Genomic DNA, 17,233 nt, shown 5'->3' on the forward strand with positions numbered 1-17,233 from the left:
TTTGAACTTAGTGATGGAGGCAGCAGTGGATCAACAACTCCTGTGTGTGTGATGTTAAAATCACTGATTTTCTCTATGGCCTTTGGTGTGGGAGAGTGTGACCTTTCTCAATATCCATACTTGTCCGTACTTGTGAAACGTCATCAGTCCCAGTCCAAGTGCTGTTCCAATTCTCAAGTACATGAGCAGCGAGTACGGTTCTCAAACCTGGAAGTGTTCTTGCTCCGCCCGTTTTACCCAGCATGCATCGGGTGATGACTTGAGTGTACTTGGGAAAGCATCTATCCCAGAATACATTTCAGCAGAACATGAGGAACAGCAGCAGATAATACAAATATAAACCTGAAATAAATATTTTTATATATATTTATATTGAAATAATAACTATATATATGCATTTATTAAAAGTATTTCATATGTTCATTCATCAACACTGTAGGCGGCGCTAATGAGGCTTAAGCACTTGGCGCTACCCGCCATTACATTACATTACATGTCATTTAGCAGACGCTTTTATCCAAAGCGACTTACAAAAGTGCGCCATTCAAACAGTAGAACAAGGAAGTAGCTGCTGTTCAGAATCATACTTGTGTACTCCCATACTTGGCGAGTATGATGAAAGCATGGATGCAAGTACATCCTTGCATACTTGAGTATTGAGAAAGGGCCTGTGTGTGTGTTATTTATTAAATAATCATGGTGGTGCCGCCATGGCCAAATGCCAGCTTCATTTTTTTGGTCCCAGTCCTGATCCTGCATTAACATGTGTTGTCCTGTTTTTATATGGATTTATATGGTTCTTCTTCTCTAATGTGCACGCTAAAGATCACATGAAACATGTAATAAATAAATATTATGTGTGTATGATTGTGTTTGTAACACTAACACGGAAGTGTTTCTTTTTTCTTTTGCACTTTTAAATTACAGTCACATTAAGATATCGCTGTTTTCGTGTGACGTCATCACGCCGCTGCTCAGCCTTGCTTCCTGGGAGCAGGTACGTGCTTTTATTATATTTATTTACCCCGAAAACAAAAAGAAAACCCGGTAAGAAGCCATTAAAGTGCGTTCGTGTGAACACGCAGCAGCCGCGTCGCTCCAACTGTAACAATGTACACGCACTTTTAACTTTAAACACAGGCGCTGTTTACGTAGTTTACGCTGTTTACGCAGTCATTCAAAGTCTGACCCTCCATACTTTTTCAGACTTTGAAGAACTGCGTAAGCCGCGTAAACTCCGGCATTTTGTGTAAACGTGTTTAAAAAGTTTCGCTCATCTCACAGTAGAGTTTTAGGTTTAAAAAAAACGTCTGTTCACAAAAGAAATCGAATCACGACGCCACGCAAAATCAGCGACTTCTTAATGTGAAAGTATAGAAAAACTGTTCAAATCTGTTAATCTCTTAAATGTACGTAAAGTTATGTGCATATGAACATATTTATAACTTCAAAATAAACATTTGTCACAAAAGATAAATCTTCCATCTACATTTCATAAAATTATTTATTAAATCCTATTTTTTAGGAGGTTTTTGTAGAAACGTGTCTTGTTTCTGTGTATGTGTGTGAGTCAAGGATCACGCTGACTTTGAATGCAAACCTGGTTATTGATGAACCAGTAACTGATCGAGACCGAGCAACGTTAGCATACAGTGTTGTGGAACAGACTGACTAGGGTACCTGTGATTGGCTCAGACACGCCTCCAGGTACGGTGACTCACATTGAACAAACAGAGCATCATTTAGCCAAATGATCTACAGTTTTGCTTGGATGCTTTATTTAATTTTTGTTTTTTTAAATCTTGCGAACCCCTGGAGGAAGTTCTAGTACAATGAGAGGCGAAACACTGCCCTCTACAGTTCACAAGCTGAATTCATGCTGTTTGATTTTTGTTGTTGGTGGACTGTTGTCTCTGTTCTTCTCTCGCTCACAGGGAGGATCAGCGGATCAGTGGACATGAAGCTCCACAAGAGTCGGACGTGTTTTATCGACGGACCGCGGAGCAATGGCGCGTGATGTCACAACTGAGGCCGTTTCTCAATATCCATACTTGTGCGTACTTGTGCGTACTTGCGTACTCCCGTACTTGTGAAAACGTCATCAGCCTCAGTCCAAGTGCTGTTCCAATTCTCAAGTAAGCGAACAGCGAGGACGGTTCTCAAACCCGGAAGTGTTCTCGCTCCGCCCATGTTTACCAAGTATGCATCGGAGGTGACTTAAGCGTACTTGGGATGGCCATGTATCCCAGAATACATTTCGGCGGAGCATAGCAGCAGATAATAGAAATATAAATCTGAAATAAATATTTTTCTGTGTCCCGGAACAAAGTTTTAAGATCATTTGAGGCGAGAAATTAGTCATTTATAATTCAAATATGTGGTTTGTGTATGAAGATATGACGTATTTATAGTTTGGCAGCGACGTTTGTCGGAGGTGATCAGCTCCACCTCTGTGGGCGCTCGGCGCTCACTGTGCCCGGCACAGAGCAGCGTTACCTCGGCCTGTCCTGATGAAATGATCCGCTGGCTCAGACGTCGCTGTCATTACATGCTCGGTGTGATCCATAGATTTGTTGTTATTTGTTATTGACGTGTTATTTTGATTTTAATGGAGACGTTTTGACCTGACGGTTTGAAAATTTGTATATCATTAATTTTTTTTAAATTTCAACTTTCAAAGTTAGATTTATATTAAAGTCGCACGGTCATTGTATCTGTACTTATATATCTGTACTATATAATATGTAAATATTAGCTATGTAGAGTAGTATATATTTGTACACGTCATATATATATATATATATATATATATATATATATATATATATATATATGTATATATATATATAAATACTACTCTACAATGCTGTAATATATCTATTTTCCACATTGTATTTGAGAAACGGCCAGTGAGACAGGTGTGGGAGCACAGGTGTGGATTGACACGGTGAAACCCGCTCGGTTCTGATCGGTCTGAGCAGAACCTGAAACCTCAGGCTGTGAAGACGTTTCTTAATGTTCTTCATGGTTCTTGTTCTCTGTCCATGCTTTCATCAAACCCTTGGACATTGGTGTGGAGGTCATCATCTCTGACCCGTGAGGAGCCTTGTCTGGCCATGACAATTGGTCTGTCATGGCCAGACAAGTGTTCTCAGATTGAGACGTTTTTTGACACACCCAGTCCTTGAATTTGAGGGAATTTGTCCTGGCAAGTTGTAAAAAGACTAAATGTTTTAAGTTTAGTTTTATTGCTCTTATCTTTCCTAACAAATTCCGTATGTTACTAAATCAATGTTTTCTCTGATGTTGGGCGTGGCTCCTGTTTGAAAAGTTGAACGTACATTAGAGTTCATCGCAGGGGGAGGCGCTTACGGCTCAACAGCACCACCTTTTTCAAAGTTTGCTTGTTCTACCAGCACCAACCGTTCCATTCCATCGGGGGGAGCCAGTGTAACATGGTGCGTCCAGTGTGGGCGGAGCAGAGAGGCGTGTCCTCACAGAGAGGCGTACCCTCACTGAGAGACCACACGTCAAACTCCAGCAACTGAAGGTAAAAGCACAAATAATTATGATGAAGTGAGGATGTTATTAACTTTCATTCATTTTCATTGTGAGTTTGTTTGATTTCACTTCTGTTTGTTTTCTTGTTCGTTTGGATTCTTTGTCTTTTTGTTGTTTTATTAAAGACTAAAGTTACGATATTTTGTTAGTTTACGTTATTTTGTCAGTTTACAGTATTTCGTTAGTTTACAGTATTTCGTTAGTTTACAGTATTTCGTTAGTTTACAGTATTTCATTAGTTTACAGTATTTCGTTAGTTTACGTTATTTTGTTAGTTTACGTGAGCGTTAAAAACCTCGGACCATGGAGAAAATCATCTCTGGGACCATCTACAAAGTGCAACACCTGAAAACAAAGACTTAAAAAATCATCACTAATTTCACCGTGGCACAGTGTAGCAACGTCAAACTTTCTTTTTGTCCTTTAATATCATTCACATCATTCATACTCAACTCAACACATCCATTATTACAAGCCTGTACGTCTACTTGTCTTAAGTCAGCTCATGTCAAATCCAACCTCCACACACGCATCACATCTGAATCAAATCAATCAAAAACAATATTTTTGCCAAGACGCCCCCAAAATCTCAAATCATGTTTCCAAGGGAGCTCATGTCTCATTAAGCCCGCAGTTCACACCAACACTGTGACTGTGTGCACATTAAAGTGGACATATTATACCCTATTTCCCCCATTAAAATAGTTCCCTGGTGTCCTAATGAACATGTCAGTGACATGCTTTGGTGAAAATACCATAAGGATGAAGCATCATAGCAGTTCAATAACCCTGCTAAACCCGCCCCTTTCAGAAAGCTCGGTTTTGTGCATGGTCCCTTTACATGCAAATGAGACACAGGCAAACACACACACATTTCTTCCAGGGGGTTTCTGATTTGTCCTCTTTACTGCACTCACTAAGCTCCTGTTCCCTCTGCTCCATTCCTCTCCCCCTCCCTCCACTAGTTCTCTGACAATATCAACATGGCAGCGTGCGCGGAAAACAGCGAGAGTGCTGTCACAGGAAGAGACGTCCTACATAAGGATCGAGCCGAACACTGCCCAACTGTAAATCAGTTAAAAACATTTAGGAACAGCACCGCTGATCGCCAGCGGTGAGCTGCATAAACTGCCACTGTATGTCACTGTATCAGACTGAGTCTGTGCTCCGGTCATGGAGGACGTACTGAACAAATATTTTTAATTAGGACGTGTCAGAATGGTCAGTTATGAGCTCTATGTGACCTTTTCTTAAAAATGTGTGTGTTTGTACGTCGGTGAAATACGGTCGCTGACTAAATACGGCACCCGCTGGCCGCAGTCTGATGTGAAGTGGTGCGAACACACGAACAGACATTTTCGGACTTTTTTTCCACACTTTGGCGACTGGTAGAGCCTCCAGAGTCCCAAATATAAGTATTAAAATAGTTAAAAAGTTGATTTTGCATAATATGTCCCCTTTAAGACTCTGTCAGATTGTTTTACCGTGTGTTACTGTAGGCTCATCATCACTGTAGACACTCTCTGGTACTGTAGACATCATGTTGTGAAATGTTCCTGTCATAGATCACATCATGATGGAGATTATAGCTGATGTGAATATTTCTGATGCAGCTGGAAACACTTTAACTTCACTGTAGTTTAGAAGTGACTTTTTGAATCTCGCTGCAGACAAAATCTTAATGTTTGACAGCATTTCAGTGACTGCGTTAATATTTACACGTCGAAACGTCATGAAATAGCGCTGCAATAAAAAGTGAGTCAGTTTCGTCAGGTTATCTCGTCAGGTTACAGCTGAATAAATATCAAATCAAATGTAACATCGTAGTACTGCAGTCATGGTCATTGGCACGTATTAATACTTCTGCTCAACTGGATTAAAATGGAGGCTGTGCTCTTTGTTTACCTGTTGCCATGGTGAATCATAGTATCAGAGCTCCATTGATGATAGCTTTATTCATTTCCAACGCACACACTTAAGAGTTGATTGAACTAATGCTGATCAGCTGTTCTGAAACCGAAAACTCAGAGTTTGACAGCTCAGAGGTGGCCAACCTAGAGTTAAGGTTTTAACTCAGAGTTTGTTGAACCTGCTTTCTGAAACAGGCCCCTGGTCAAACCTGTGTTTGTTCTAATACGTCATGTCCAAAATGATGAATAATAATTATGATAAAGCTGAATGATTGACTTTAATATTGTAAGTCATATTTCACGTTTGTCTGAGACACATCGCTCACCAGCACCACCTACCTTCACTCCAGTTTTACATCAAAATATTTACAAAGCAATAAGAAGTGAACATGAATATATTTATTTTATATCAGACACATTATGTTTAAATGTGTGATTGAGGACTGTAACCTGTGGAGGGCAGTGTTTAACCTCTTAGTGTGCAGCCTGCTGGAAAAGAAGAAAGAATCATTATTATTATTATGAACACGACAAATAAATCATATTTAACAAAGATAAAAACAAAGCAATAAATAACACAAATTGTTGTGTGAAGAGGATTTATAATAATCAAAATATCTACAAAGTATTTGAGGAGGTTTTATTATTATTTTATTCATGAAGACGGAGACGTCTCATAAAATCAGTTTCCTGTAAAATTAGAAGGGGTGGAGCTTCACTGGACAGGTCGGGGGGGCGGGGTCCAGGTAAAGTTCATCTTCATGTTGATCCACGGAGACAGAAGATGTGAAACTGGTGAGTGTTTATGAGGATTTTTACCGCTGTTACTCATGTTTCTGTCCATATTTATGTCCTTAAAAAGGACCATGGACAGCGTGTGTGTGTGTGTGGGGCCAGTGACACTTAACACCTGTACACTGAGGACATTTGGTCCTGTCCTCACACATCATGTGACTGTGATCAAAGTTCATATTGAGATTTTAACGAGAAGAGATTTATGACCTCTAACATTTTTTCCCTCACTTCTTCATATAAAGTGTATTTATTTACACGCTGTCCCGCGTCCTCGCAGGCAGACTTTCCTGTCCTGCCGGTTTTGGACCCGCCGGTCTTCACGCCTCAGTACCACTGCTCTCAGGTTTGTTCGTCTCACTCTCAAGAATATCATGTGTCGCAGGTATTTTTCCAGTTGACTGTCAATATCAGTGTGACCTCACAGACACTGTTTTATGATTAAAAAACAATGAGTCAAGTTTGTGTAGCTGTGTAAACTCACTCACTCTCCCACACACACACTCACTCGCTCTCCCACACCAAAGTCCACAGAGAACATGAGGGATTTTCAGCAGTTGTTGATCCACTGCTGCCTTCATCACTAAGTTCTAATTTGATTTTGTCACTTCAGTGTTTAAATTAAATTGTTAAATTGTTAAAATCATGTTTAAATCGTAAAAACGTTCAGCTTGACCTCAGTGACACAAAGTGACCAATAGAAAATCACTGATTTTCTCTCTGTACTTTGGTGTGGGAGAGTGAGTGGTTTACAAGCTTCAGTTTCCTGTTGGAAAAGTCTGTCTCACAGTGAGATAAAGATGTGATCATGTGACGTAGATGTCCTGGACTGTGTCAGCACCTCACACACCTGAACTATCACTATAAGAATTCTGTGCGTTCCTTTCAGACTTGAATCATCCTGACGATGATGGAGGACGATGAGGACAGAGCCGCGTCTCCAGGAATCAGCTATATGTCCATGAGAAGAAGGTCCAAGGATGAATCTCTGTACCAACGTCGACCTTCAGACTCAAAGTAAGAGACCTGCTACAAACTCATTGACAGGCCTGACTAAAACACGACAGTAACTTTATGGACTATAAATATGGTCTTAATTATCAGCAGTAGCTTCAGTGTTTGTATTCAGATATACATCAGAAGATCTATCAGTGATTCAGCTGAAATAAAATCTATTTTGAGTTTAGGATCAGACTGCCTGAAGTCCAGATGATGTTGAGTGACAGTGAGGACAATGATGAGGACAGAGCACCATCTCCAGTGTCTGTGAGAACTGACTGGTCCAAAGATGAACCCCTGTACTTCAGGAACCAACCTGGACCTTCAGACTCAAAGTAAGAGACCTGTAGGTCCACATGTCCACATGACCTGCTTCCTTGTTTGTGTATTAAAGTTTCTACCAGAATAAACTTTGACCTAATATCTAAGAACCAGCGAATGTCCAATTAAACTATTTGAGAATACCCATGTTCTCACATGGAGAACGTGCAAAGTCCACAAAGAAGGACCCTCGGTCGAACCAGGTCCTGATCCAGTTTATAAATTTAACCAATTTATGAATAAAAAGCTTTTATGTTTGTTTGGAGACATGAGAAGCACGGACTGACAGTTGTCCCTCCATTACCCAACTGTCCATCTGTGAAGAGTGACTGGTCCAAAGATGAACCTCCGTTCTTCAGGAACCAACCTGGACCAGACTCAAAGTAAGAGACCTGCTACAAACTCATTTCCATAACATCTGTTTCTTCCGTTATTGCTGTTTTTGTGTGGTTTAAGTGTGTTTAAGTGTGAGGACTTTGTGTTTTGGACCCCTCTACTTGCTGCACTCTTTGTCCAGAGAGACTAGATTAGTATTAGACTAGTATTTCCATACATGGTTTCATTCACACAAACTGAGAATCCACATGCTCCAGCTTACCTTTCATTCCACCAGTGATTTCTCACCAGATCGTGAGAAACATCCTTGTGTTCTTAGAGTGATGGGTTGTGCAGTTCTGGGTACCAGCAGATCTCCTCGCATAACCTTTCTGGTTTAGTTTGTCTCAGTCTTCTTTGATCAAAACAAGACCACACCACATGCTACAGTCATGCTACATGGTACACATGCAGTACAGTGTTTGTGTATGCCCATATTCGGACTATAACAGATGTCTGTGGACGCAGAAAGTATGAATGAGGCCTTCATTAGGACATTTATCAGTGATTCAGACATCAGAAGCACATACTGACAGCTGTCTCTCAATCTGTGAGGAGGAACTTCAGGAACCAACCTAGACCTTCAGATGCAGAGTAAGAGAAATCCATTTGAGAAGGTTCTCAGTCATTCAGGTCATTGTCATCTTTGTTAGTTAGCTTTAGGCAACAGGACTTGCTTGTGTTACCTTTGTAGATATTTCACCTCTCATTTGAGATGCTTCTTTAGTTCTGAAGTTCTCTTGTTTTGAAGAAAGAACCTTGGTGAGTCTGTGGACGCGCAGATGTCCTGCTGCTCTGTGTGTCAAGATGACCTGAGGAATCCCGTGTCTTCCAGCAGTGGAGTCTGGTTCTGCAGACAATGTATCACTGTACAGAGTAAGACTGATCATCTGTCCTCTGTCTCATGTTTTCTCATACAGCATTAATGTTTTGAGTTTCACATCCTGAGGCTTTGTCTGACTTTGTCTCTTGTCTTTCAGCAGATGTTGGTCTGCAGGAGGTTCTAGATGAACATAAGATCAGTCTGAAGAAGAAATTTGAACATGTGACTGAAGGAATTGATGACAAAAGAAGTAGAATCCTCCTGAACAGGATCTTCACTGAGCTCTACATCACAGAGGGACAGAGTGAAGAGGTCAATACTCAACATGAGGTGAGGCAGCTGGAGATGACCTCCAAGAAGAAGATGGTCCAGGACACTCCCATCAAGTGCTGCAACATCTTTAAAGCCTTACCTGACCAGCAGGGGAGCATCAGAGTTGTCCTGACCAATGGCGTCGCTGGTGTTGGAAAAACCTTCTCGGTGCAGAAGTTCACTTTGGACTGGGCCGAGGGTTTGGAAAACCAGGATGTGAATCTGCTGATTGTGCTCTCGTTCAGGGAGCTGAACCTGATCAGAGATCAGCAGCACAGTCTTCTCACGCTGCTCCATGTTTTCCATCCAACATTAGAGAAGGTCAGAGCAGAGAAGCTTGCTGTCTGTAAACCTTTGTTCATCTTTGATGGCCTGGATGAAAGCAGACTCTCACTGGACTTCAACAGCAGGACGCTGGTTTCTGACGTCACACACAGGTCATCAGTCAACATGCTGCTGACCAACCTCATCCAGGGGAATCTGCTTCCCTCAGCTCTCGTCTGGATAACTTCTCGACCTGCAGCGGCCAATCAGATCCCTCCTACATGTGTTGACAGGGTAACAGAAGTACGAGGCTTCACTGACGACCAGAAGGACGAGTACTTCAGGAAGAGATCTAGAACTGAAGATCTGTCCAGCAGAATCATCTCACACATCAAGACATCCAGGAGCCTCCACATCATGTGTCAAATCCCAGTCTTCTGCTGGATCAGTGCTACAGTTCTGGAGCACATGTTGACCTCAGAGCAGAGAGAAGAGCTGCCCAAGACCCTGACAGATATGTACTCAAACTTCCTGCTGGTTCAGATTAAGAGGAAGAAGAACAAGTACGATAAAGGACGTGAGACGAGTCCACAGGAGCTGATGGAGGCCAACAGGGATATTCTTCTGAAGCTGGGGAGGCTGGCCTTTGAACAACTGCAGAAAGGAAACATCATGTTCTACCAAGAAGACCTGGAACAGTGTGGTCTTAGTGTGAACGAGGCCTCGGTGACCTCAGGAGTTTGTACAGAGATCTTCAGACAAGAGAGTGTGATCTTCCAGAAATCAGTCTACTGCTTTGTTCATCTGAGCGTTCAGGAGTTTCTGGCTGCAGTCTACATGTTCCACTGTTACATTAGCAGGAACTCACGAGCGGTGGACGACTTCCTAGGAAAAGACTTCAAATACCAGCGGTTTACATCAAACCATTATGTCATCATGTTTTTTAAATACTGTGGAGAAATTAATTGCTCTGAACCAACTCTGAATGACCTCCTGCGAGGAGCCGTGGAGAAATCCCTTGAAAGTAAAAATGGTCACCTGGACCTGTTTGTTCGATTCCTTCATGGTCTCTGTCTTGAGTCCAACAGGAGACTCTTGGGAGGCCTGCTAGGTCAAATGGGGAACACTCCAGAGCTCGTCAAGGAAGCCATTGACAACCTGAAGCAGATGAATAGAGATGATGTTATGCCTGACAGATACATCAACATCTTTCACTCTCTGGCGGAGATGAACGACCAAACAGTGCATCAAGAGACCCAAGAGTTCCTGACTTCAGAGACCAGAACAAACCAAAAACTCTCTGCGATCCACTGCTCAGGTCTGGCCCACATGCTGCAGATGTCAGAGGAGGTTCTGGAAGAGTTGGACCTGAGGAAGTACAACACCTCAGTCGAGGGATCTCAGAGACTGATTCCAGCTGTGTGCAACTGCAGGAAGGCTCGGTGAGTCCCAATTTAACTGTTAAAGGTTTATAAATTCTCCTCATGGGCAGTTGCAAGACAGCATGGTAGATTTGACAGTAATGGACTTGATGTGTTCTCTTCTCACAGACTTTGTGGGTCTCAACTGTCAAAGACTCACTGTGAAGTCATAGCCTCAGCTCTGACCTCCAGCCCCTCCCATATGGTAGAACTGGACCTGAGTGACAACCACCTGCGGGGTTCAAGAATGAAGCTGCTGTCTTCTGGACTGGAGAGTCCTAACTGTAGATTGGAGACTCTGAGGTCAGTGTCCTCAGTGTTTTTCATTGGTTCATCTAGTCTCAGAATCTGCAACTTTTCTTTAAATAAACCAATGAAAGGGGACATATGTCACAAATGTCTTAAATTGAGTTGTAAAATGTCATCAGAGATTAAGGAAACATCCATCCATCCAATTTGTGTGGCTTTATCCTCCACATGAGGGTCGTGGGAGGAGCTGGAGCCAATCACTCACCATTCACTCTCACAGTCGCACCTATAGTCGTGAGTTAGGAGTTTGCAAATTCCTCACAGAAAGGTATTTGGTTGAACCGGAATCTGAACTGGCTTCACTGATCATTTGCTATTTGATGAGGTAGAGCTTGGGACTTGGCACTAGATGTGCTTCCACTACCGCCATCATCATCCAGTCATGTAGCTTGTAGAACTTCAACACCCCGGTTGTCAACACAGCAGCTGCAGCCATGGCTCAGAAAAACTGAACTTTACCAAACCGGACCCTACCATAGTCTCGAGAAACGTGAGAAACGAGGCTTGTGTTGTATCTGATGGGAATTATTAATGGTCTCATTGACATGTTTTATTCTTCAACACAGCTTGAGTCGCTGCAGTTTGAGAAAAAGCTGCTGTTCTTCTCTGGCCTCAGCTCTGAAGTCCAACCCCTCCCACCTGATACACTTGGACCTGCATTACAACAAGTTTCAGGACTCAGGATTGAAGGAGCTGTGTGGCTTTCTGAAGAGTCCACACTGTCGGCTGGAGACTCTGAGGTCAGACTCCATGTTTTTCAGATAATTGGTAGGAGCTAGGTAGCTTTGGTAGAGTTTGTCAGCTGAAGTGGTGCAGTGGTGGACCTGGTAGACTTTAAGAGGTCTTCCTTCTTCACATCTGAACAGACAATAAAATCACTGAAGCAGAAAATTTGTCATCTAAAGTCTTATTTTAGTTTATTTTTAGGTTGGATACATGCAAGCTGTCAAAGACCAGCGGTTCTTCTCTGGCCTTAGCTCTGAACTCCAACCCATGTAGTCTCAAACACCTGGACCTGAGTTGGAACAAGCTGAAGGACGCGGGAGTGAAGAAGTTATGTGTTTTTTTGGCGAGTCCTTACTGTCGGCTGGAGACTCTGAGGTCAGGTTCTATGTCTGTTTCTTTTGTAGATCTTTATATATTAGTCCACAAAACACATGGAGACTAGATTAGACCAGTTCCACGACAAGGACTCGACAGGGCACCCTTCCAGGAACTGGTGGAGTAGCCTTTCCTGAGGAACCTGAGCAGTGTGATTCCTTTGTCAATAAAGCCTTCCTTCTGGTCCCCTGTTTTGAAAATGGGGGACCAGAGATTTTCCTCTCCACAGACCATGTCCCCAGACTTCAGGCAAAATTCATCACAAAAAGTCAAAGATTGGTTCCCCCAGACAACATTATCCTTAGCTCAGGCTCACAGCTCTGCTCTGGACAGTCTGTCCTGAAAGCAAATGTCCAAATTTCGTGCTAAATACCAGTACCAGACAGCAGGATTAAAGCCACAGTGAGTGAGTCTGCAGGTGTCCTGACACCTGGGGTTTCTCCTGCTCTCATGAAGGTGTCCAACCCAGACAAACTCTGGAGATGTTATCATCTGTCATCCATGTCTGAAATCAGCTCCGTGGCCTCCTCAGATCCACAATAACTGAAGGACATGGAGGTCGTAGAGCAAGATTGGATAACGAATGACTTTGTTTACATGTTGTATTTTCTTAGGTTACGTTCCTGCAGTTTCTCAGAGATCAGCTGTTCTTCTCTGGCTGCAGCCCTGCAGTCCAACCCCTCCCACCTGACAAAACTGGACCTGAGCAGCAACTTCCTGACTGAGTCAAACCTGCAGGAGCTGTTTCATGTCATGAAGAGTCCAGACTGTCAACTGAAGATGCTGAGGTCAGTGGAGTGTTGAGTCATCAGTATTCTGTCCCACTGACTGACTTAACAAGGTTTAACAAGGATCTCATCTGAAGTGGTAAAAAGTCTTGTTCCCAAGATTTTTTTCCTCACACAAACATTGTAGCAGCGTGTCTGTGGAAAATAAAACGTAAACAGTTCTACGTGTGTGACAGACTTCCTGTGAAACAAATGCAACGTAAGTGAAAATGAACGGTAAAAGTCGGGTTTGTAAGAATGTAATCCTGTGTTGGGGTTGATGAGGTTTCCAAGATCAGGGCGTCAGAGCTCTGTTGTAAAGAATAGGGTCACCTTTTTTCATTACCGCCATCTGGTGGACTGGATTGGAACGATAGTCTGTGGGAACCTTTCATGTGCGGCTGCAGTGCGTGTCGTGCCTGAGGAACCTGCTGGTTCTGCGGCTGCGGTGCATGTCGCGCCTGAGGAACCTGCTGGTTCTGCGGCTGCGGTACATGTTGCACCTGAGGAGCCCGCAGGTTCCGCAGCTGTGGTGCGTATCGCGTCTGAGGGGCCCGCTGGTTCTGCAGCAGGTCTCATGATGGTGGGCTCCATGGCTGGGGTCAGTAGTGTTATAGATTGTCTAACAGTCTGCTCAGCACGAACAGAGGTGGCTGAGGACTGTGTGAGAGCAGGACAGGAGGTGGATTGTCGGATTGTGTCTCGGTGACTGACAGTATATCTGATGGTGCTGACTTATACTCTCTAAATGAGATCAATCTGTTTTTAGATGATACTTTCGGTAAGTCAGCAAGTGTGTTTGAATATTTTCCCGATGGAACAGTAAACACTCTACAAAGAGTCATTGGTTTTGATATACTTGATGAAAAGATTTCTTGTGTCCTCTTGGTGTTTATACTCTCTCCCTCTTCTATGCACGGTTTCAAGGTGGCTTCTTTAAATATCAATGGGGGCAGAAACGTACAGAAGAGAGCCATAATATCTGAGATAATACACCAGAAGAAACTTGATGTAGTTTTCCTTCAAGAAACACAAAGTGATAGTGTGAATGAGACAGATTGGAAGTTATGGTGGGGGGGCAGGTTATGCTCAGTCACAGCTCTAGCATCAGTGCAGGAGTTGCTGTTTTATTCTCTCCATCTGTAAATCTAAATATTTTAAGTGTCACAGAGGGTTAGGGTTAGGGTTAAAGATTCAGTTAAAGATTCAAGGTCCACTGCAGCTTTAAAACAGCAGCTAGCAGAGGCCAACTTAGTAAATGTATGGAGGATGAAGCAGCTGTCAGTCAGACGATACATCCAGGTTGGATAGGGTTTACCTGTCATCTGATTTTATTAATAGAACTGCCACGTGCTACACCCTCCCAGTAGGTTTTACTGATCACCATGTCGTCTGCATGGAGTTTGTTTTATCAGCCAATGACAACGTCAAATCCTTTTGGCATTTTAATGTTAAACTTTTGTCTGACTGACTGTGTTTTTATAAAACATTTTTAATTGTTCTGGGCATAGTGGAGGTCAAGGAAAGAGTTTTTAATAAGAGACTGCATGGATGTATGTGAGATGTATAGTTTGGATGTGGGGATTGTATCTATTGATCAGGAGAAGGCCGCTAATCATGTGGAACCACTCTTTTTTGTTTTCTACACTGTTCTACAACAATGCCTGTTGTGTAATAAAGGTGGGGGGAGGTCTTAGTAGGCCTATCCCAGAGGGGGATTAGGCAGGGCTGCCCCATTTCAGGCCAGCTCTACAGTGTGGCTATTGAGCAGGGGGATCCATCAATCGAGAGATAAGGATGAAAGAGCCTGAAAAAAGTTAAGAGAGTCTGCCACTTTGAATAAAATTTAGCAGAATCAGATCTCAATGAATATTTAATTTCTTTAAACTTTAGAAAGGACATAACGTCCCAGAGCCATTGGGTACTGGAAGGAGCTCTAGTAGATTTGCAGTAGAAAAGAAGATGTCGCCTTGCCAATAGAGAAGTGAAAGCAATAATATCTAATTGCACAGAGTTGTATCTATTATAATACTCTGGACATCCAAATATGGCAATATAGGGAGAAGACGTTACAGTTATCAATATTGTATTTTGGAAATGGTATTGCACAACTCAACAACACAAGCCAGAAAGATAGAGTGGCGTGGCTCAGTGGTTAAGACCGGTACCCTATGTGCGAAAAACATCATGGTCGCAAGTTCGATTCCACCCCTCGCTGACTGTACTCAATTCCATTCCAGTCGCTTTGGATAAAAGCGTCTGCCAAATGACATGTAATGTAATGTAATGTAAAAGCCAGAAAGATAACACTAATGGGCAAGAATAGAACATGTGAGTCAGATTGCAGGAAGAGGTATGAGATTTGTCACAAATGTCATTGACACTATGATAAATTTGTGACAGATGGGCCTTGCAAAATGAACTCTGTACACAGCCTTGAACTGTATGAGTGACAGACGGGCAAAGGATGAGCTTGTGTGGATCTTTTTAGAGCTGCGTCCCACCAATTGTCACCAAAGATCAGCCCTAGCTCAGTTTCCCAGGGAGCCTTGATTTTAGTGATAGGTGAGCTGTCGGAAGATAGAAGGTTAGTATAAATTCTAGAAATTAGACCCTTCTGAATGGAATCGGACCAAAAGAGCTTTTCCCATGGTTGAGCTGGGGGTAAAAAAGGAAAAGCTGGAAACAGAGATTTGACACAATGTCTAATTTGAAAATATCGGAAAAGATACGAAGGTGGGAGTTCAAACTCCAATGCTAAATCTGGGAAACTACGAAAAATACCATTTTTATAGAGAATTTTAAAATGTAGGCATCTGTTTCTAATCAAGTCCCATTGCGACCGACTTGGACTTACTTCCTTCTATAGGTCAGTGATGGAGGCCTGGAGAACTTTGGACATCATCCGGCCTCTTAACCCCAGGCCTGGAATGTGGCTGTTTGAGGAGCCGATTTTTAATAACACTTTCCTGCCCAGTGAGGTACTCTTATCTGTGACTGTGAGGACTCGGTTCGTCGAAGCTGGTGTCAATTAGGACCACCCATGGCACTGGCTGAAACACTGAACATCAGGTCCTCCAGACTGATAGGGAAGGCTACTGGGGAGGTGTTGCTGTTCCTGTCTCCTCCTTTGTTGGCGGAGTGAGGAGTGAGGGCTCAGTATCCGTGTTTCCATCACTCGCCAATCAACCTGCTGTGGGAGAGAGAAGAGTGGCCTCCTTCTCTCCATGAAGACTCCGGTCCTTGGCAGGTTCATCACCTGTGAGAGAAAACAGCTGTACCTCAGCTGTGTGAAAGTGCTGAACTTTGGTTCTCTGGCAGGCCTCAGAGAATCCAAATGAACTGAGGTTTTTGATGCTGACACTTCCTCTAAAGGCTGCTGGCGGCTTTTGAAAAAAGGATGGCTGACCTCCAGTGGAGGATCATACACAGAGCTATAGCTACAAATAGATACAGAGCTCGCCTGGATCCTAACACTGGGGAGGGATGTCCCTTTTGTGGGCAGACAGAGACTCTAGAGCACTTGGTGGTTTCATGTCCTTGTTTGGCAGACTTGTTTAAGTTTTTGCACAGGTGGGTAGAAGCTCTGGGAGAGGTGTTTTCTGCTTCCATTTTTAATTTTGGGTTGAGGTACACTCGAGGTACAAGATCTGGAGGAGCCGCAAGAACCAGGTGTCAGGTGTGGGCTGGACAGAGCCGGTGCTCTGTCTGAAGGCCCTGGTCTCAGCCAGGCTCAGGATCTGTAACCTGGGAGCTTTTGAGGAAGTGTGGGGCATTGGACAGGCCCTGTGTTCAGTAGTGGAGGATGGATCAATGCAGCGTAATCTTTAGTTGTGTGTGTGTGAGTGAGTGAGTGAGTTGATTATTGACTATTATTAATGAATTGTTGGTTTGGAAAATTGTTTTACTAATAAAAGTTTTCTCAAAATTCTTCTTCTTCTTCTTCTTCTTCTTCACAGATGGGAATGGACGAATAAAATAAAAGAAGAGTGGTGAACATTGAACCTGAGACAGAAGATGGTGACGATGATCACATGACTAGAGTAGAACCAGTAGAAATGATGTAAATTAAAATAATAGAGTGAACTGAGGTTTTAAAGTTTTATCTCTTATGTTTGTGTAATAAACATTTAATTTCTTCATTATAAAGAGTCAAAGTGTTCATTTTCTTTTAATTCTGTAAAAAGAATAAAGCTTTGAAACAAAAGTGACTCAGCAAAAATGTAAAACATGACAACAACAAAACGGCCACTGTGTGTGTGTTTGGGTGTTTGACAC

General features: G+C 42.7%; 1 protein-coding gene across 11 annotated transcripts; it reads left to right on the forward strand.

The window, feature by feature from the left end:
• The first annotated feature begins 83 nt into the window (after window positions 1–83).
• Window positions 84–17,056, forward strand: LOC122780979 (NLR family CARD domain-containing protein 3-like). Of its 11 annotated transcripts, XM_044044475.1 has the most exons (13): window positions 84–177; window positions 3,417–3,550; window positions 6,544–6,609; window positions 7,153–7,280; window positions 7,451–7,597; window positions 7,850–7,966; window positions 8,710–8,834; window positions 8,939–10,799; window positions 10,908–11,081; window positions 11,654–11,827; window positions 12,015–12,188; window positions 12,803–12,976; window positions 16,915–17,056. In XM_044044475.1, the coding sequence occupies exons 4-13, from the start codon at window positions 7,171–7,173 to the stop codon at window positions 16,949–16,951; spliced, it is 3,093 nt and encodes a 1,030-aa protein (XP_043900410.1). In that variant the 5' UTR covers window positions 84–177; window positions 3,417–3,550; window positions 6,544–6,609; window positions 7,153–7,170; the 3' UTR covers window positions 16,952–17,056. The 11 variants fall into 11 exon arrangements, with proteins under 11 accessions (XP_043900410.1, XP_043900385.1, XP_043900401.1 ...); XM_044044450.1 differs by lacking the exon at window positions 84–177 and having other exon boundaries at window positions 2,859–3,550; XM_044044466.1 differs by lacking the exons at window positions 84–177; window positions 3,417–3,550 and adding an exon at window positions 6,036–6,266 and having other exon boundaries at window positions 6,509–6,609.
• Window positions 17,057–17,233: the final 177 nt, after the last annotated feature.

Source organism: Solea senegalensis, linkage group LG1 (assembly GCF_019176455.1).
Source record: "Solea senegalensis isolate Sse05_10M linkage group LG1, IFAPA_SoseM_1, whole genome shotgun sequence".
In the NCBI taxonomy this organism is placed as follows: domain Eukaryota; kingdom Metazoa; phylum Chordata; class Actinopteri; order Pleuronectiformes; family Soleidae; genus Solea; species Solea senegalensis.

Bases quoted from the DNA above. Each gene is read 5' to 3' on its own strand.
- LOC122780979 (XM_044044475.1), top strand. From the start codon at position 7,171: ATGATGGAGGACGATGAGGACAGAGCCGCGTCTCCAGGAATCAGCTAT. The intron at 10,800-10,907 runs GTGAGTCCCAAT...CTCTTCTCACAG, and splicing joins TGCAACTGCAGGAAGGCTCG to ACTTTGTGGGTCTCAACTGT. The intron at 11,828-12,014 runs GTCAGACTCCAT...GTTTATTTTTAG, and splicing joins TGTCGGCTGGAGACTCTGAG to GTTGGATACATGCAAGCTGT.